A 20736-nucleotide genomic window follows, 5' to 3' on the forward strand; every position below is an offset into this window, starting at 1 on the left:
TCAGAATTCAGAATTTAAATCAGAAATGTCCGCTACGTTAGTTACAAATACTGAAGAAGCCAACACATTGAACTCCAGTGTAATCCCCTTTCTCTCTGGACTTCCCTTCGTTATTGATCTCGCAGCAATCTACCGTACGGCGGTATGGGGCCAAATGTATCCCTGGTCTGAATTCACGGCAGTGCGTGGACTTGCACCAGGGATGAATTTAGCTCCTTGTATGTATAGAGCAGCAATGGTGACGATCTTTCACCAACCGTGGTGTCTATAATATTTGCACTTCTCTCTCCAGCTGACTGGGGAGCAGAGAATCTTCTGATACCGATGTTATGCCTTGTGCATTGCTGTTGTTATTCACTTTAAAAGAGCTTGAAATGGACTTTCCCCCCCCCCCCCCCCAGCAAAGCTTTGTTGTGCAAAACTAGTTGGACGAGTTAGGGTGTCGCTGCTCCTGATTGCTCTGGCCAATGGAACCCGATCCACCCTGCTGTGCGTAAGAGCGCAATTAAGGATTTAACCAAGCCTATGCTGCGCCCCAGCCAGCAGTCTGCCAGAGACAGAGACAGACACAGAGACTCAAAGACTCCCAGTCTCCTCCCCCAGACATGTCTGCTTAGCCCTGAGCAGCCCCAGCAGCCAGCCCCAGCAAGCCGCCGTCTCCAAGCTATGACAGGAGTATTTGACAGAAGGGTCCCCAATATCAGATCCAGCGATTTCCAGGCTCCTTTCCAGACGTCTGCAGCCATGCACCATCCGTCTCAGGAATCTCCAACTTTACCCGAGTCCTCGGCTACGGATTCTGACTATTATAGTCCAACGGGGGGAGCCCCGCACGGCTATTGCTCGCCTACCTCGGCTTCCTACGGCAAAGCGCTCAATCCGTACCAGTATCAGTACCACGGCATGAATGGACCTGCTGGGAACTATCCTGCCAAAGCCTATGCAGACTACGGCTACGCCAGTCCTTACCACCAGTACAGCGGGGCTTACAACCGGGTTCAGAGTTCTTCAAACCAGCCAGGTGAGAGCTGGGGTGGGGGGTGGAGGTGGCCTGGATTAATGGGGGGACATCTTGCTGGTGCGGAGGGGGAGGAAATTGACGCGATGAGAAACAGTTTGGGGGAGTAGTGGCTGCTGGGAACCCAAAACCTCAGAGCAGAATGATTCCCCGAGAGGGTTGCTGGGATGGATCCTTCCTCGGACAGTTCTGGGTGCCTGGCTTCACGGCGTTTTAACATGTATCTTGCGCAGTTAGCGATCCTTAAATGGGGTGGGAATAAAGCCACCGAATTAATCTGCATGATCTGAAAACTCCTCTCAGAAGCAGCCATCCATTAGCAAAGCAAATGCTTGTAAATTGCCCAGGGCCTCTGGGGCTGCCTCCGGAGAAATCTAAGTAAAGAAAGAGAAAGAATGTCGGGAGCTTGTCTCAAACGCCGACTTCTTGCAACCGTGGAAAGCGAAACTCTGAAGTTTGCTTCTCCCACCCCTCCCGGCCCCCGCGGCTGGGAAAATCCCTAGGAAGGGAAGGGTGAGGATCTGGCCGGAATTCTACCCCCAAAACATTGAAATGTCTGACTGCTTGTGCCGTTTGCAATGTTCTGCTTTAGCCGATCGGAGCCTGCTTCGCGATGAATGTCGTGAGGACATTGTGGTGTTCACGGCTCGGCCAATGGCTGGGGGAGGGCAGGCTCGGGTGTGGAGGGGAGAGATCTAGCTTTTGGAAAGGTTTCTGGTCCGATCTGATCTGGTCCCAGAAGTTCATGTTTAATCCTGCTCGTATTTAGCATCCCGTTCGTGTGCGGAATGAAAACCACCCGCCCCCGAGCGAATCTGCTTCTCTGGGGCTCTTCTCACACTGGTCAAGATGCACACTCAGGGGCAGACGGATTTACTGGGGTACCTTATCTTTCCCCTGCCCCCACCCCTTTGTGAAACAGATTGGATCGCACACCAGACTTTTCCAGTAGCAGTCCCAATGGATTGCAGCCTCTGCAATTCTCTCCCGCCAACCTCTTACGTCATTATATACACAGCTATTCGCTTTCACGTTTTGTCCCTGTCGTTTGCTCTTGCTCATCAACTCAAAGGGAAAATAAAGGCCACTGGCGTATTAAGGCTATTTGTAAAAGAAACCAGACGCATCTGCGCGCCCTTTGCAGATCAGCGGCGAGATGATTATAACTATAATCGGCCCTCTGTCTGAGCCGGAGCCGGCCACTTTCTGTCGAGCTGAAGGAGGCCAGTTTTCTTGTGGGCCTTTGAACTGTGTAGACCTCAGTATCGCGTCTTCCCAGCCTGGCCGCCTGGGCTCTGCGGGCTGGAGTTCGAGACAGCGCAGCCTGCAATGCGGTGGCTGTCACTCGCCCGAGGGGGGAATGGAGGGATGAAATGTACTGCCCCGTGCACACCCCCCATAACTGGGCTCCTTCACAATGGGACTTCAGAGGTTTAAAAACAACAACAACCCTGAACGACTTGTAGGCTGGAAGGAACTGATCTGCCTCCCCCAATACATTTCACAAAGAGTGAACGGAAAGTGGTTAGGTGGGAGATTACTCCATTTACCCCTGCTCATTTCTTCACCTCTATTCCACCAGTGGTTTTAAATAGCCCTTACCCCGCGCGGGTTGTGTTTGCAGAGCTGGCGGCGGCAGTGGCTGGGCGAGTGGGCTGGATCTTTGCTCTTTTTCTCCACTGGGGACTTGATTTTTCCGGGAAACTCTAACCTGGTCTATTTTGGATTGTTTAGAAAAAGAGGTGGCAGAGCCCGAGGTGCGAATGGTGAATGGCAAACCAAAGAAAGTGCGCAAACCCAGGACTATTTACTCTAGCTTCCAGCTGGCTGCCTTACAGAGGAGGTTTCAGAAAACTCAGTACCTAGCCCTGCCAGAAAGAGCTGAACTGGCTGCTTCTTTGGGACTGACACAGACACAGGTAATGCAGCCTTGGGACCTATTGCGTTTTCCTTGTCGGTATTAAGACGGTCTTTCTCACCCACCAGAGAGGAGAGCCGACACCACTGGTGAGGGGTAGAAACAGTAGCCGGATCCAATGCATTAAGACGCGCGAGAGAGGCCTGCTGTTCTTGAAACGGGCCGGGTGGGTTTTGGTTCCTTGTTGTGATGGTTGATTTTTGATTCCTACCTGTGTGTTACATACAGCTCTATAGTCAAAGGCTTAGGAGCGAGCTCTCTGGCGTTCACACGCAGGAGCCGGGGTCTGCGTAAAAAGGGGAGTGGGGGGATGCGATGGGGTCACTCGCACTTCTCTGCTTGAAGGCTTTCAGATCCATATGCAGAGAACAACTCCCTGGGCACCTATCTCCAACGTTGCCCATTACAAACATAACCTCTCACTGTTACCTTCCGGGTTGAATTCATGGCACAGAAAGCGATAGATCGATGCGCTGGCCAGCCGCCCACCCGGCCTGCTTCTCTGGGGCGAGACTGGCGCGGTGGTTGGTGGTGTTTACAATCTGTCTCCGGAAAGGCACTGGAAAAAAAAATAATCCTGGTGGCTGTGCAGAGCCGGCTCAGTTTGCCAGAGAGCGCAAAGACTGCAACAGACGAATCTGAATCAGACGCGGTTCTCTCGCTTGCCTTCACTCCCCTCCCACCCCACCCCCACCCCCTTCCTTTGAAATGTTTTTGTGGGCTTTTATTACCCTCCCATAAACAAAATACTTCAGAAAGAGACGGCGGTGGCTTTCGCAAGGTAATTGCGGCAAGGCACTGCCGTCCGCAGACAAGGGAGGGGTAGCGCAGGGGCAGAGTACCTCCCGACCGGACCCGATCTTGCATCCCTCGAGCCTGGAGCCTTAAGTTGGCCCGCAGGATCGGGCCCGACCCGGTCATTGTAAATGCCACACTCGGTAGTAGATTGCTCTGGGTAACTGACCAGCTGGTGTTCGGAAAGATTTAACTCGCTTCTCTCCCCTCCTTGACTGAAGACAGACCCTAATCTTAGCCTGTTGCCTCAGATCTTTCACATTACGCTGGTATTAATCGTCTTGATTTCCCCTCCTCTCAGGTGAAAATTTGGTTTCAGAATAAAAGATCCAAGATCAAGAAGATTATGAAAAACGGGGAGATGCCTCCGGAGCACAGTCCCAGCTCCAGCGACCCCATGGCGTGCAACTCTCCACAGTCACCTGCGGTTTGGGAACCTCAGGGCTCTTCCAGATCCCTCAGCCATCATCCTCATCCTCATGCTCCAAACTCCAACCCATCCCCTGCATCCAGCTACTTAGAAACCTCCACTTCCTGGTATTCCAGTGCTAACTCCCTCAATTCCCACCTCCAGCCCCACGGCTCCCTACAACACCCGTTAGCGCTGGCCTCTGGGACAATTTATTAGACTATTTTTTTCCCTGGACTCCTGTGTTTTACTGTTAAGGAATCATAACGAAAGGAATGCCTGTGGGGGAGTTTTAAAGGGAAACAAAACAAAACAAAAAAGATTAAATGTGTAACGCTTGTGCATGTAACTTATTGCATTTCAAAGGAGACCCTTTTTTTACAGACGGACAATTTTTGCTCAGCTGTGGACACTATCAATGGTGCCTTGAAATCTATGACCTCAACTTTTCCAGAGACTTTTTTTCCCAATGTTATTTTAACCCTGTAAATAAGTGTAGATAGAGGGATTAAACTGTATATTCTGAATAAATAAAATTATTTCGACCACGAGAGACGTTTCCAAAATACCCCTTCTTCCATTGCAAGGAGAAAAAAGAACAGCGTCCTTTGCTTTTCTTGTTTGGTGGCCAGATAGATTTTTAGGGCCCGATCCTTGTGCAGATAACGACTCCTTGCTCAAAGGCGCAGCCTCATTGGAAGCACTATGGACTGTAAAAGTTTACAGGCTCTGGCCCGTGTAGCCCCCCCCCCACCCCCTTGTAAATCTAGAGCTGCCCGCTAGGGCAGCTTTCATCTGGAGAATGGGCTTTTCAAAGACAATTTGCACTTTACCCAACATTATTTACCATTAAAAGAAACGTACAAATTTTAACACTGGGAAAGAGAAATCTCCCAGTAAAGCCCCTCTGAATCCTGGGCAGAGAGCAATTAGCCTTGAGAGCTCCGCACTCTTCAGTCGCTGTGTGCGCTAGGGTAATTATACAAATTACATTTCCTTCAAAGGATTGGCTTCTAAATGCGACAAAAGGATAAAATGAGGGCAAAACTCCCCTTGTGCCTATTAAAAAGCGTGCGTCGGGTAGAGGCCAGCGGTACCCTGTGAATAAGGGATGTTGGAGGAACCTTTTTAACTCTGTTCATGGAAAAGCCCAGACCTCCAAGCGATCGTTATCTTCTTCATATTTAAAGTCTTACTGCAATTAACGGGGACCATTTTCAGATAAGAGGCTGGAGAGCTGATAATGGGGCAGGAGAAATGGCTTTCCCACAATACACCGGACTGATTCCAGTCGGGGGCATCAGTGATTGTATTGTGTGAGCGGGACGTGACTTCAAAATGTGTGCTTTGCTGTCGGCCTCCTCTTCTGCAGAATAAAACCATCTCAACACCCTTTATTACTATTTATTTTCTCCTGGAAGAATTCCCCCCGCAAAATAAAATAGCGGACAGGCAGGCGTCCCCTGTGCAAACAGAACAGCTGCTTTCCCAGGGCTGCACCGTGTCCTGCAGGGCCAGTCCCTGCATGGGCCTTTAGCGGAGTTGGCCAGCTCTGGGGCAGAACTGAGCCATCGCTATTAAAACCTGGGCTAGAAATAAGAAAATGTACGCGAAATTGATTGCAATGCGGGAAAACTGCAGCGATCAATGTGACAAGGGGTCCCCTCCCCCGTGGGTAAGAACATTAAAAATGGCATCCTGTCAGCTGAGGAGCTCAGTAAGAGCTGTTCCAGGGCTCGGAGACAAGACCTGAAAAGACACGCTTTGTACCCTCGGGCACAGTTACCTGTCTCTAGTCCCTTCTTCCCCGGCCCCCTCCTTCTTTTCTCCCTCCATTCTTGACCGCCGTCCTTTTTTTTCCCTCCTTCCAAAGAAAGACGCCAAGGCTTGCTGTTTTGCATCAGGTTGGGGGTGGGCGTGCGGGGGGGGGAGAGAGGAATTGACTTTTAGTACAATGGATTAGTCTGTTCTTTAGAACTTCTTCTTGGACGTTGGGAAGGGGTGTGTGTGTGTGTGGCAGGGAGGTTTGTGCAGAAACACGGGGACCCACAGACACATGCAGCATGCAATGACTTCATACGTGTTCCTTAGCTGGGGAGGGGGGTTGGTTATCTGTAAACATTTACTCTTTTTCTTTCATTCATTCATTTTTTTTAACTCGCTGCTTACGGGGCAGCCTGCTCCATTTTACGCATTGTTCCGGTGGGCCTTGGTTGCTTGTTGAGTATTGTCTGCTGATTGTAACTGTAAGGGTTTAGGGAATCTCCATTACTCTGAAGCTGCTGAAAAAACGCAACTTTTAACTCCTGCTAACTTCCTCTCCATTTCTTTCTTGTTCTGTGCTCGTCCTGGCGCTGCTCTAGGCAAGCGTTATTCTCAAAACAGCTTTTGAACCTGCTATGGACGTTCCCCCCTTTTTGTGATTCTCTGCCCTTTTGTTTTCAAGGTTAGGACATAAAAAGTGGAAATATATTTTCCAGAGTTTCCCCGCTTCTTTCTTTCTTTCTTTCTTTCTTTCTTTCTTTCTTTCTTTCTTTCTTTCTTTCTTTCTTTCTTTCTTTCTTTCTTTCTTTCTTTCTTTCTTTCTTTCTTTCTTTCTTATGTTTGATCTCAGCCACTTTGGTGGGTGGGGGAGAGGAAGAAAGAGGGGGGCATTTCATAGTCAGCCTTGACCTTGAAGCTTTGGGTCTGGGATTGTTTAGCCTGTTATTAAAAGCAACGGCTCCCAGTTCTGCCCGAAAACAACCAGCTCTGCCCGTAGATATTTGGATTCAGCGTCAATCCCACTCCAGGATTTAATTGCTTCTGATTATGCCCCACTCCCATAACCTCCCCCCACAAATACGCTGCCCCTAGTGCTGGGCAGATCTGCGATGGTGTAGTGCCCCGGAGCTCTCAAGCCAGGTATGTCAAGAAGACTAGGCCTGGAGAGAGGCTAGGTATAAATCCCCCAGTGTATACTAGTGTATATGCCCATCACTGAAATAGGTGGCTGTGTACACACCCTTGCCGGAGTTGCTGTGTGAAAGCCATCATCCGATCAGATGCGCGCACATCAATATCTAGCTAACGCTGCTTGGACCCGCATGGGACCGGATAGATGTTAGGACACTTCTCCCCATCCCTGCGTGCCCCTCTCCATCACAACCCCCGGTCCCCGCCCAGCTCTGGGCTCTCTCCAGCCCTCTCCGGGTAAGAGACCAGATGAACTGGCCTTTGTCTGACGTTCAGTCTGTGCTCGGCGACTTGCTGCCTTTTTCTTTTTTTCCCTGGCGGCCATGCGGAGTTGGGGCAACCCGGGGAGCCGAGAGGAGCCGCATTCCTGTGGGTGCCGAGCGGCTCCAGGGCTGAGCCGCAGGGCCTCACACCCACACAGGCGTTCACCCCCACGCAGCCCCACCATGCTCGCCCCTGGAAAGTGCGCACACCCACCCACACACACACCCCTGCCGCCGCGACACCCACAAAGTCCCCGCTTCGCCTCTGCCCTGCAGCGTCCTCCTTGGCACCCGATCGCTCCGGATATCACAGTAACAGATGGCGGATAAATCGCCCAGGAGCCTCTCTCTGCCGGGCTCCCCTAACCCTGGGTCCCTGCTGGGCTCCCTTATTACAGACAACCCATCCCCTCCTGACTCCGGGTCACGCGCCGGAATATCTCCCGGGCCCTTTCTGCGGATGGAGAGCCCTTCACCCCTGAGAAATGTCCAAGTTTCCTTCCGGGCACATATACACACGCCAACCTGTCACCACACAAACCCCAGCCAGCGCAGGCAGGCATTTTTCTCGCTTTCACTTCTCTAGGGCTCCCCAGTAAATGATCCCGAGCTGCAACTATTCCTTTGTACAGGCATTCGGGCCTCCAGACGTTACACATTTCAGCTCTGGCAGCACGGATGTGGGAATATATCAGAAAGGGGCTTCGCACATGTGTTATTTATTACATATTTCTACCACGCAATTTTGCGACTGACAGTCTTTAGGGTGTTCAGTTGTGGATTACAGAACATATATATATTGCTTCAGTTAAATTAAACACACACACACACACACACTCACCCCTCCTTGCTTTTAGTCATCGGAGCGATGTCTGCAGTAACGCAATAACCTGGTTTTTAGGTCGGACGAGAACCTTGGAGATAGAAATTGGGTAATTTACATGGAGCCTCCTTTTTGGTAAGGGAGATCCTTTGCCACAGCAATTAGATATTTCTGTTCTTTGTTCTGCGGTGCCTCTGTTTACATGTGATTTATGGGGATAAGCAGTATTTTATCTGCCAAACATACATACCTTATTGGGCCTGATCCACATCCTCAGGCAAGAAATATACAAACCCGTAAAATACCACACTTTACTACCTTTAACCAAAGAAAAATACCTCCTCAAGACACCACAGAGTTTTCATTTCATTCGGATGAGGAAGCTCAGTTTAGGTTCAGCTGTGCACGGCCAGCCACCAGATGAAATTCTGAGCACAGGGAACTGCAACCTGAAATATGGGCTGCACATCGTAGGATTTCATTGTTTTCTGCCGTTCAGAAAAGCCTGTTATGTGCATAAGACTTCAGTCGATGCGTTTGCAATAGCGATAAGGAAGCCTTTCTAATACAAATTCACTTGAAGGGCCAAATCCTCAGCTAGTGTAAATCGAGGTAGTATCATTGACTTCATGGTTGCTGAGGATCTGGCGCTAAACGTCAGATTCCAGGAAATCCTTACGGTCCCCTTTACATGTACCATATAATGTGTTGGGTAGGCTTCGACTTGTATTATCCCTGATCCTCCCTTTTCCTTTCTACAGGGTATTCTTATTGATTTCCATGAGGAACAGGCGCATACAAATCGCATATTATTAATATTCACTAACAGTAACATTATTAACATTCCCAAGAACGAATTTAGTCCTTAAAGGTCATAAATCCACACTGCATTAATCAATTCCGCCCTATAAGGAGCCCAGGACAATGGACTCTGCAGGAACTATAGGAATTTACCTATAGAACAGTTCGAACTCCTTTCCAGGTTTAATACTGAGTGGGACCAACACTATAGGCAAGAAAATACCCCGTTTGCTACCATAAACCTACAGTGATTAACCCAACATCTATTTCCTGGATCGACTTGTTTTAAAAGGCTTAACATTAATACAGTGGTTATTAAAAACAAGCAAACAAACAAAAGCACTTCGATGATTTGGCCCATTAAAAACGAAGCAGGATGGTTTGCTTCACATTCGGGGTTAATATAAACTAATCGTGAGACTAGAGCCAATAGCCCATGGAGTCAACCTGACTAGCTGTTAGGCAGCCGTGATAGTCAGGTTCCTTTGTTTAATTAATTACCATTAAGGCATTCTCTGCTAATTTCCTGTAGAACTCCTGATGACTTCTCCACTGAGTGAACGAGAAAGGGAATTAGGCCTATGGGCTCGATACTCTTGTGCTTTTTCCACGATGGCCAGATAGGATGTAAATTCAATATGGATCTTTTATTATTTATTATTATTATTAATTATTATTATATTATTAGGAAGAAAATGGTTCTGTTCCTAGCAAGACGTGCAGATGGTTAAATCATCTGAGAGAAAGCAATCACTCCACTGACAAATTTGCTTTCTTTTGGGGATGGGAGGGACCATAGGAGTGTTTAAAAAAAACCTAGGGAAATACTGCCTGGGACGAGATGAGCTGAGAAAAAGAATGATTTCAGACAGCAGCTAGCAGAAGTATCAGCCCCTGAATGCACAAGAGACTCACACTATCTGAGATTTGGACACGTAACACTGCAGACCACTGATTTGCTATTTTCTTAATTCCCGCTCTTCCTATTCCCTATGAATCAAACAGTCTTTTGTCCTTCAGAGTTTGATTTGATCGCTACTGTTCACATTTCACTTTTGTATTTTTCTCTTCCTATACCATTACTCATTGAGTGCCCCGTGAAATTACAATCCTACATTTTCAACTCAGCAACCCATTTGCAGTGCAAAAATAGGGTCTAAATAATGGCTGAATTAGCCCTACTGGACAGTTTCAGATGTAACACTCTGTAATAATTATATTGCAGCCTGGATTAGGATGCTATTATCATAATCTGGACGTTTACAATTATCTGTAATTTGCAAAGATGCGCCAGGTCTTGATTACAGCAGTTTTTTTTTTTTTTATCAAGCTAACCATCACTAAACAGTGACAGTAATAACAGCTAATTTTGCTGGCAATATAAGAGGTGCTGGGGTGTGCAAACAATTTCACACCTGGATGTGCTCACTCAACCAAGAATATAGAGAAAGAGCTTCTGCCCTGAGACTGCTTCTGTTCAGTATAGATTTCTAGACCCTGATCATTGCTTAACAGATTTTCACTGGGGGTAAGTTTTTATTTTTTGTATACTTCAACGCACAGTTCATCTTTATCTTTTCACACTTTCGTGGTTACTTTTGCGGTTTTTGTAATTTCTGTCATCCTATTAGACCGCTGTTTCATAGATTCAGAAATCTGTCCTTTTTATTAGTATTTCTACATAGTCGATAGGATTTGGGTTGGTTCAAGTTCTGTGACAATGGCTTTCGCTCCAGAAGCTGGGGACCTATAGGAAATTCTCTTTCTCTAGGTAGGTTTGCTAGTCGGCTGGATAGACGTTCAGAGTGGACTTGGTTTCTATTTAGATGCGTTGGAAGAAGGCTGATCGCTATACCGCAATAACTCTGAGTGTAAATCGTGAGTCCATTTTTTTGAACTGCTAGTCAAAGAGCGCACGATATAGTCATTCAGATCTTTCCCTGATGCCATGTATTTTGTACTCGTGTACCTCGTATTCATTGTCATAAATACACCGTACATTTTGAGAGGCAGGCTGTCGTTTTAACCTTGCATTTTAACTCCGAAGATTTGCTTACTGTTATTGCAAAGGCGGTAGAGTTTCTGATCAGGCAAGCACCGTTCCATCTGCAAAGAGGCACATGTAAACTACCCTTTGCCAAAGGTTTGGTTCAAAGCTCTCCCCTTTTATCTGAGAAGGGGTGGGCTTTGAAAGGAGCCATCATTTTATTTCTTGAGGTCCAAACTTTAATGCACCCCAAAGTTTTAGAAGAAAAATGTATTGCTTACCGAATATTATACAAACGTGCTGCTGAACAACCGTTCCGTGAAACCAAAATTGTAGGAAGCCATAAGGAAAGAATACAGAGAGACTTGTTCCAATTCTATCTATAGAGGACGCTGTTTCATGCAACTCTCTTTTGGTGGCAGCTATATAATGTTAGATGACACTGTCTTTGCTATCATTTGCTCACCATATTACTCTTGGAAAGGCCTGCTTGTGTCATCGTACATGTCTGTATTGGGTTCATTGCTTTTAAAAAAAAAAAAAAGTCTATCCTTGAAATATTCATAAAGTACAAGAAAAATTGTATCACATTTTTCTATGCAGTACTCCACAACGCAATGGCTATTGACAAAGCGTGCACATGTATTTTACACTACAGCAGCAACATCTACTCCAAAATACACCAGTAAAGCTCTTCTGATTCATCATATTTATGGATCACTCACACCGATTAAGTCAGTGGCTAGGAAAGGGTTAAGTATTAGCCCAGGCAGTTAAGGGACAACTGCTGTATCTTTGGATTCTGATAGAAATGGTCCTCTTGGGATATAGTATGTGTGAGTGAAGAGATAGATAGATAGATAGATAGATAGATAGATAGATAGATAGATAGATAGATAGATAGATAGATAGATAGATAGATAGATAGATAGATAGATCTAACATACATTTGCAACGTTTCAACTGGTTTAGGATTAACCTGCATAAATAGAGACTAGGTAGATATGCACTGGATTGTCTAAAAAAGAAAAAATACGGTTGTTTAAATGTATGGTAGCTTTCTCTCTCACGTAATTTGAATAATTCAGTGAGACCCACTACCAGCTGTACTTCTGAAGCCTCTTCCATTCTTTTCAGCATTATAATTTTGGTTAATTTTCAATTTTAGGTCCTACGTCTCTGCAATTTGTGTATGAATAACAGAATAATTTTCCTCTTTTGTTTCGTCTTTCCTGTTCCTGAATCTAAATAAAGATGGCTTTTTAGTATTAAAAGTGGAAGAAAATTACAGGTAATTATCTTTGACGGTAAAAACGCTGTAATCAGCGGGCTACATGAAAAATTACTCTAATTATGGCTGCATTTAAGAGAATGGAAAAAAACCTTCTTGTGGATAAAAACCTTAAATTGTCCCCAATGTCTGCTTCAAATTGGATGGCACTGCAGCTGGAGGCTTTGTTCAGAATTGATCCTGGGGAGCTCTGAACCCAAAGTTTCACAGTAGGAAGGGGGGGAAAAGAAAAGAAAACATTTTTCTTAATGTAACAATGCGAGTGGTAGAAAATGACAAGACTGATCGGTTTTATACCATTCTGAAGACTGACTGAGCGTGGAAGTTGCTCAACAAAAAAAAGGAACTCGTATATTGGTAAGTAGTCTTTGCTTTGTGTCTAATTATAGTGACTGTCCTTTTGCACGACTGTATGTAGCTGTCATTATATGGAGCACTCTGAGCATCTCTATTGACTTCTGATAAATGGCTCAGTGGTTTCAAGGTTCATAATTTGAAGGATGCCCAGGTCTCTAGCCATTAATTCTCGCAGTATGGGGCTTGTGTGACGAAAGGACTTTCATTTTCATTATTTCTGTGCTTTATACAATATAATAAAGATATAATTCGCCCTGGTCAGTGCATTGTATACCTATGCACCGTTCAAGCTTTGCAAAATATTGCACAGCTTTAATTGTCTGTCTGTTGATCAAAATCAAAAGGAGGGCAGCTCTTTCTCTCTACCCTCCCCCCGCCCTACTTGTGTAGGAAGTAATGCAAAGTACTGAATTTTACTTTGAGATAAACCTCAGATTAAATGACACCATAATGTTTTTTCAAATATTGGAATTACCGAAGTAACGTAGGCTAAGAAATGACCGGGCGATTAGAAACATCCACGATTCTCTTTGCAATACTTACGTATATACTGTCTCAGGTTTATTCTTTTTAAGAAAAATCTTTTCAAGGGTTTGTTGTTAGATATATTGCTCTCTATGTCACAAAATGTTTGAATATCTAGCTAGCTATTTAAGCGGGTGTTCTTTATAATATAGAGAGAAATACAGGACACAGGAACGTTTTGTGGCTTTTACTCTATATATGAAAGAAGACAAAAACATACAAAGTATATTTACAACTAAAATTCAGCAATATATACAGAAAAGGTTGCTCGATATAAACGTCTCTATAGCTTAGTGAATTGGTGAGAATGCCACCAATCAAGTACTGAACCTTTCAAAGCCATAGGATGGTTGTTTTGGTGGGTTCCTCCTTTGCCTTTTCCCTCTTAGATTTCAGGGGACTTCGGGAGGGGGAAGTTGGGGGGAGAGATCTGAGGGAGAGACAGTGGTTTCTTCTTGGTTGCTGTCCATTCCATTTTGATAAAGCATGCAGTTTTTGCTTCGTGGTAATGTTTTAATCGTACAGTATATTTTCCTTTTCAAGCACTTTCGCGCCCCCTCCCCTCCACTCTGGGTTTGGTGAATACAAATGCAGGAGCTTGAATAGCCTCCCTTTCATCATGTAATATCTTTAGCTCATTAAACAAGTAAAAACGTTGCCGGGTATACTCAGGTTCTTCTGGTGGGAAAAAGTCTGTAAAAAGTTTGCTTTGACAGTATACTCCAAAGCGACGAGGCTGGTTCCTTCGAGTCCAAATTAAAATATCCTAAAGAGAAGTGTCTTATGTGTGCCAGCATGGGGGAAAAAAGTCTCTTTCTGTTCAAGATCAATCACTGAGGTTACTAAAAGAAAAAAACCAAAACAAAACAAAACGAAAGCCCCACCTTGTCTCCTTGCCACACATACAAGTTCACACAGAGCCTGTTAAATTGGCACCGTTGGCAAGACAGCGGACTGCTTGCCATGTCGAGACTAGGGCTTCTTGATAGATTATTTCTCTTGGACAATTCACATCATCTGTGGTCTCTGCATTGTGTCTTGATGTGGAGAAGAATACCAGTGAGAATAACCAGGCATGTAGCTGTTGGGAGGCATACTGACTCCCTTGGCAGAAGCTGAAACGTCCCAGACTGGAGGCAGAGCTGGAGACCGCGGGGACAGGGCCGCGGAGCCTGGCAGAGGGTCGCTCTCATGAGGATTGCTGCCCTGCTTTAGCAGCTTCTTAAACTTGGAGCGTTTGTTCTGAAACCAGATCTTCACCTGTAATCAAAAGGCAGAAGAGATTAGGCCGCTGAGGAGCACCTAGCTGACAGCAGGAAGCACCCGAAGGGGGTTATTTTTGAAATATAGAGGGTCCTGAGTTTCCAAATGGTAGGGATGGAGATGTGGGGTCAAGCTGGCATTTTTAGGGGGTTAAACACGCCAGCATTGGAACTAGCCTATTGTTAATAACAGGAATAGTGACGCTGGGAATCGAGATGTAGGTTTTAAAATTGAGTGTCATTTTCTTGTCCAGACCACAAGTAGAGCACAGTAGAATTTATTCTGTTTTAATTTCTCACTCTCTCACCTACCTATGTGTGTACATTTAATTACTTACATGCACAGACATATATATATATATATACACACAGATACAAATACACACATGTACACACACGTGTCATATTCCTCATTCCGTATTTTGGAGGTCGTTTGATCAGTTGGAGAAACTGTGGTTAAACAGAGGGAAGGGTATCATCCTATGCTAGGAGACCCACTAATAGTCAAAGGGCATCTTAAAAGTAAAACCTGAATCAGACAATTTGTACCACCAAGCTGTCCTTGTTTATATCCTTGGGGAAGGGGCTGACTAGAGCAAGTGCTTTATCTTCATTTTAAAACCAATTTTGCATGGAAATTGCCTTTTCAGAACGAGCAACTGATATAAATCATCTTGGGTCGCATCCTGCCCTCTCTAGACAAGTAAAACTCCCCTAAATTGAGTTTTCCCTGCATGGCGTCTGCAGGATCGGGCCCTCCATGTTCAAAAGGTATATGGGTGTAATTTAGAGATTCAAACTCTTGATCCTGCAACCCTAGTCTTTATGCAAGGCTACTATCTCAGTGGGACTACTCGTTTGTCTGTAGATTTTCAGGATCAAGCCCACATCTTGTGTGTGTCAGAACAAATGCCATTTGTACAATAAGCAAACATATTTTCAAAATTCATATCCGCTCAAAATTCATATCCGCTCATATCCGCTCAATTGCCCAGGTAAGCTATTGTTGCCAATTGCAATTATAAAATATATACATTATTTATTAAAGTCATAAATGCACATAAATATATTTTAAATGAATTGATAGTATTTATCCATTTGCTTTTCTACTAACCCCTGCTTGTGAAGTCTGTAATGCCACCATGTGTCTTTCAAGCTTAAATTAGCCAAGCTAGGACAGCTCCACCAGCCACTATTAACTATGGCTTAACATGCTATAATTTTGTACACGGTTGTCTTTGATCTTCAGATCTATTATCACCTTTTGTACATTTCGCCCAAGGGTAATCACTGCATTTGAGTTAGTCATCCAGGACGAATTAACTATTGATTTTACAGGTATTTTCTAATGCGCTCTTGCTTTCTCTGTCTCTATAGGTTGCCACGATCTGGCTTTTTATTTTTACCTCTGCCTCAGGCCTAAGGTTTTCTTGCCTTTGTTTTGTGCTCTTGTCACAACTGAACAATTTCATGTTGGTGCAGTAATTATTTTGAGCCATTTATTTTTTCTATTTGTGCCATCAAAGGGTAAAATTTGATAACTAGTCGGCAGGGGAAAGTGCAGATTATCAGTCAGTTATTTCAGTAGTAAGCCAGTTACTTTGTACTGTGTAATAAGATAACTCACATCACATTTGGCATAGTAGTAACATGTGGGTTACCTTTTCTACTATCATGTACGTGCGAGTGAAGATCTCTCTTTGGTTGGCCTTGTATTGTCTGACCAGGATTGCAATGATTTGGGTTTCCCATAATTTACCTGTGTCTGAGTAAGTCCTAAGGAAGCTGCCAGTTCAGCTCTCTCTGGAAGTGCCAGGTACTGAGTTTGCTGAAAGCGATGATTTAAAGCCTGAAGTTGTAAACTCGAATAAATGGTTCGAGGCTTCCGTATCTTCTTTCCTTTTCCATTGAATCTGATTTCACCGTTTTCAATCACTGTTGTTTTTTGCTGATCTGCAAGCAAGCAACACATTTGAAATGTCACCACCGCAGAGAATGCAGAGAACCCTCCTTGACTGTTTAACTTGGGCATTTTGTTGCTCTTCCCCCCCCCCCCCCCAGAACAGCCCGCATGCAATAATCCCATTGCTGTTTCAGTCCCACTGGCATAGTATGCACACGGTCTGAGTGCCTAAAGGCATCACACCGGAATACCTCTTATTAGAATAGTGCGAATCAGCGGACATAAAGAAGCCGTGCCTGTGTGCTGGATGGCTTGTTTTACTTGCAAAAGCACAGTATTTGTTTAATGAATGGATTGCTAGCTGCCTGGCCATTTACACTGCTAATTGACTTCATGTCGCCAGTTTGGTGGTCAGTGAATCACCAGTCGCAGTTTTAACAATGCTTTCCCCCCGCCCCCCCCTCAGATCAGTACATAAAAATAATCTGCTAACTTCGGGGGGAGGGAATCACAACAAACTCATCTTGAAACTTTCACTCTTCAGGTGTTTACAGTCATTTGCCTAATGCCGATCCCCTTGCCGAGTGTCACAAAGGAGCAACAAACATTGTCTCGTACCCCTTAGCTGAGGCTGGGATCACCGCAATCTACAGCATTGCTCCCCAGCCGTAAAGAGGCGGCTGCAGAAGCAGGGCGCTTGGTGAAATGCAAATGGCCAGTTTCACGTTAAATTTAGCTGAGCAGTAGGCCAGCGCTCGGAGTGTATTAATGGGCAACACAAACAAACAAACAAACACACCCACACCTCAACAGTCCAAACCCACCGCCAAAGAGCGCTCTCGGGATGGAGAGATCGCAGCAAAGCAAGGAAGGGCTGTTGACATCGCCCTGGGAAATAGACGCCCCGGGCTTTATAGCCCCACGAAGAGATGTGCCCCCCTGAAGGCCACCCAGACCGGGATGTCCGCATAGACACGCATAGCTATAGGGACCGTCTGCAATGCATAGCCGGCTCCTGCATTTGCATGCCATGCACACCGCTGCACCCCCCCCCCTCCCAGGGCGAAGCGAAGGGAAAGCACCGCATTGTGCAAACACGCGAGCCCCGGCTGCTCCGGGGCCAGCGCCGGAGCCGGCCCCCGCAGGCTGGCGGCGGCGGCGGCGGCCGCGGCGCCCGGCCGGAGGAAGGAGCCGAACGCGAGAAGAAAGCGGCCGCGCTCACCTGCATCGTCCGCCCGCGTCTGGCTGGCCGCGCCGCTGTTGTGGTAGGGCTGGAGGTAAGGGCTGTGCTGCGAGTGGCTCATGTAGGGATAGGCGGCCAGCGAGCGGGGGTTGTAGGAGTTGCCGCTGGCCGGGTAGGGCGCGCCGTGGTGGTGGTGCTGGTGGTGCGGGTGCGAGCCGGCCGCCGAGTGCAGGCAGTGCAGCGGGTAGTGGGCGCCCGCCATGGCCGGCGAGCTCTGCTGGGAGTGGGGCTGCGGCGGCGGCGGCGGCGGCGGCGGCGGCGGCTGCTGCTGCCCGAACTCCATGAAGGCGGATTTGGAGGAGTCCTGCGCTTCCAGCCCGTCAGCCATCGTAGTCATGGTCATCATCAAAGTTTGGGAGTGAGAGAGCGGATCCCTCCGGCTCGCCCCCCGCGCGCTCGCTCTCTCCCCAGCCACCTTAGAGCCTATTATCCTGCGCTGGGAATTAGTGAGGTGGCTTTTTTTTTTTTTTTTTTGGAGCGGGGGGGGGGAGAGCAGGAGTGAGAGGGGCCTTGTTCCCGGAGGGAGGGGTGAGGGGAGGGGTGTATAAGGGGGGGCTAGTCCTGTGATTTTTTCCCTCTCCTCTTCCCCTCCATTCCCCCCTTGGTGGTGGCTGGGGGGGGTTGTTGTTGTTTTTGGGGGGGGGGCTGTTGTTTTTGTTTTTTGGCTGGCGGAGTTTAAAGCGGAGATTTTCGAAGGTGGATGCTGGTAAAGTTGAGCTTCTGCTTTTAGACTTGAGGCAGAGACGCCACAAGTCGAATGGTTGGTCTCCAAAGGGCAGTGCCTCCCCATTGGTCAGTCAACCCCTGACGTCACCATCCCGGAGGCTGCGACTGGCGTCTGTGCGAGCTTGAGCGGAGCCCGCTTTCGGCAGCTCCAAAGCCCGGCTCGAGCGCGGCGAGGCGGCGTGTGCGCGCGCGCGCCTGCCTGCCTTCCCCTGCCGCGGAGCTCTGCCGCTCCCCGCCAGCCAGCAGCCCCCCAGCCTCTGCAAACGCAGGCTTCCTCGCCGCTCGCTTCCTCCGAGCCACCGATGAGACAAAAGGCGTGTATGCTGCTGTCACGGCGGGCATTTTTTGCTCGTGTCGTGTGCATTGTCGAGCCAATGTAGCAGACAGCCAAGTGTAACGCAGCTACTAACCTACTAAAGGTATTTCAGTCCATCTATACAGCCCAGAGTTGAAATGCACCTTAGGTTTCCCTTTCCTGTACTTGAAAACACGCAGTAAACACGAGTGACAAGGAAAATTTAAAAGTGAAAAAACAGAACCCAAGTGCATGCTCCCGCGCCTTGTTCCTCCTGGGACTCGCTCCTTATTGATCAAGACAATATTTTCAATATTTTAGGAAGAGCAGCAGCCTGCTCACTGCAGCAGCGAATCGTTGGAGATCTGACAGTTGTGCATTTTTTCCTATTGAAAACAGAAGCTACTGTAATGCTTTCAAATATATGCAAATGATACATGCGGTTAGTGGTTTGGCAAATCTTGATTACAATATAAACTACCCAAGAAAATGTGCCTTCCTCCTAAATTTGTCTTTAGATTACAATTCCAGTTGATTTTATTTTATTGTCAACATTGTTAATGATAAAAATAGAGACGTTTTACGGTTATTTTTACTTTCTGGAAGGAGGCAATTAGACGTCTAATCAGGAATACACAAAAATCTCCCATGATTAACTGCAGTACTTTGTTCAAATTGCTGCTATAAAATTCAGAACAATTTGCCTGTAATGATTATGGACTGGATTTATTTTGGGAGGTGGAATAAAAGTGGATATAGCATAAATTATCCTCTAATTATACACCAGTGTCGCCTCAATTATCCTCTTATCAAAATGGTTGTCTAACTGCCGCATTTAGTTTCAATTCTCTCCTTTTTTTTCTATAAAAAGAACTTCATACCTTGTTATTATTAATCCATTTATTATTTGCTAGGGGATTTATATCTGAACATCCAGGTGGTATTACCACTTCTCTTCCAAAGATGGACTGGGGAAAGACATTTAGTTTTAACCAGCACTGTTGTGGATCTATCTTTTTTTTTTTTTTTTTTGCTTCCCCTGTTTAAATCTCCTCGCGTCCAGCTAGAGAAAGCATGAACTCCAGAGCCAGACCCTACCGAAGAGGACCCAGGTAGAGAAAGAAAGGAGACGTGCAACTGGTTAAACCTAGAGAAAGCTGAAAGTTCTGTAGATTGGGAAATGGGATCAATCTTCGGGCTTTGAAAACCACCACCAGCCGCAATTTGCAAAACAACTTTCAGGATTAAGCCCAGAAACGTATCCAAAACGAAGTACATGTCCTGACACTATCTCTGAGAGCGACATTTCCAGGGGATTTGTTTCGAACCTTTGCAGAATATTTAAAAACGCATCGCTTTTGGAAACATCAAGAGGGATTTAAAAAACAAACAAACCGTTGCTTTGCTTCTCAGCACGGTTATTAGCCCTAGGAAAGAGGTGGAAGTGGTAGAACGTGATCTCACCATTTGCATATTGTACCGTACATGCAGTCGATGGGTTTAAGATATTTTTCTCCCCCCCCCCCCGGTGCATAGCCCCTAATCTCTCGACGTTTATAGTGCAATCTGATCATTTGGGGGAATTGAGGGGGGTGTCTTTTTTTTTTTAGGGAGGCTGGGATGTTTTATTCCCCCCCCCCCACCACATCGGTGTTCAACTTCTTGAGCCTCTGGAGTCGGTTCAGTAACTCTGAATGCAGTTGTAAGTGTCTCGCTTTTGCTCTCCTCTTTTAACAGGAGTTCCACGTTAACACGCGAAAGGGTAATCCGATCCACGCGTTTACAAGTCTACAATGAATAAAAATGCTCATAGTAATACAGAGAGAGAGGAAGACAAGGGAAAGAGCGGACTATAACATTCGTGCTCCAGCCTCCAGTTCCTATTGGGACTCTTGATTCATAGGGTGTAGGTAACGTACTCAATAGGAACAGGTACATTTGGCAGTTTTATTGCTTTATACCCTCCAGCCTGTTGTTAACATCAAGAAGGCGTTTTTCTGCAGGTGCGCATACTACCATTTTCTCCACGCTTTTCGGCAACAGCAAGAGCATGCATGACAAAAGATGTCAGACAACGGGCTAAGAATGCATTCTTCAGCACCTTGTTTGGAAGGACTCTGGCTGCATGCTGTATAGCTCTGGATTAGAGCCTGCGACAGGTGGAA

At 46.4% G+C, this 20736-nt stretch overlaps 2 protein-coding genes and 1 long non-coding RNA gene across 3 annotated transcripts in view; 2 read left to right on the forward strand and 1 right to left on the reverse strand.

The window, feature by feature from the left end:
* Positions 1-533: 533 nt before the first annotated feature.
* DLX5 (distal-less homeobox 5) lies at positions 534-4805 on the forward strand. The gene is made up of 3 exons (XM_073329561.1): positions 534-1021; positions 2753-2937; positions 4033-4805. Exons 1-3 carry the CDS (start codon positions 667-669, stop codon positions 4357-4359), a joined length of 867 nt encoding a protein of 288 aa, XP_073185662.1. The 5' UTR covers positions 534-666; the 3' UTR covers positions 4360-4805.
* Positions 4806-12412: 7607 nt separating this feature from the next.
* The window catches only part of LOC140906060 (uncharacterized), a 31126-nt gene continuing 22802 nt past the window's right edge, over positions 12413-20736 (forward strand). The window contains exon 1 of the long non-coding RNA XR_012157031.1: positions 12413-12617. This is a non-coding gene — a long non-coding RNA (uncharacterized LOC140906060). The remainder of the gene's footprint in view (positions 12618-20736) is intronic.
* Positions 13329-17954, reverse strand: DLX6 (distal-less homeobox 6). Its single transcript, XM_073329562.2, has 3 exons — positions 17530-17954; positions 16164-16357; positions 13329-14402 (listed from the first exon to the last, which is right to left on the reverse strand). The coding sequence occupies exons 1-3, from the start codon at positions 17894-17896 to the stop codon at positions 14151-14153; spliced, it is 813 nt and encodes a 270-aa protein (XP_073185663.2). The 5' UTR covers positions 17897-17954; the 3' UTR covers positions 13329-14150.

This window comes from Lepidochelys kempii, chromosome 2, assembly GCF_965140285.1.
Source record: "Lepidochelys kempii isolate rLepKem1 chromosome 2, rLepKem1.hap1, whole genome shotgun sequence".
In the NCBI taxonomy this organism is placed as follows: domain Eukaryota; kingdom Metazoa; phylum Chordata; order Testudines; family Cheloniidae; genus Lepidochelys; species Lepidochelys kempii.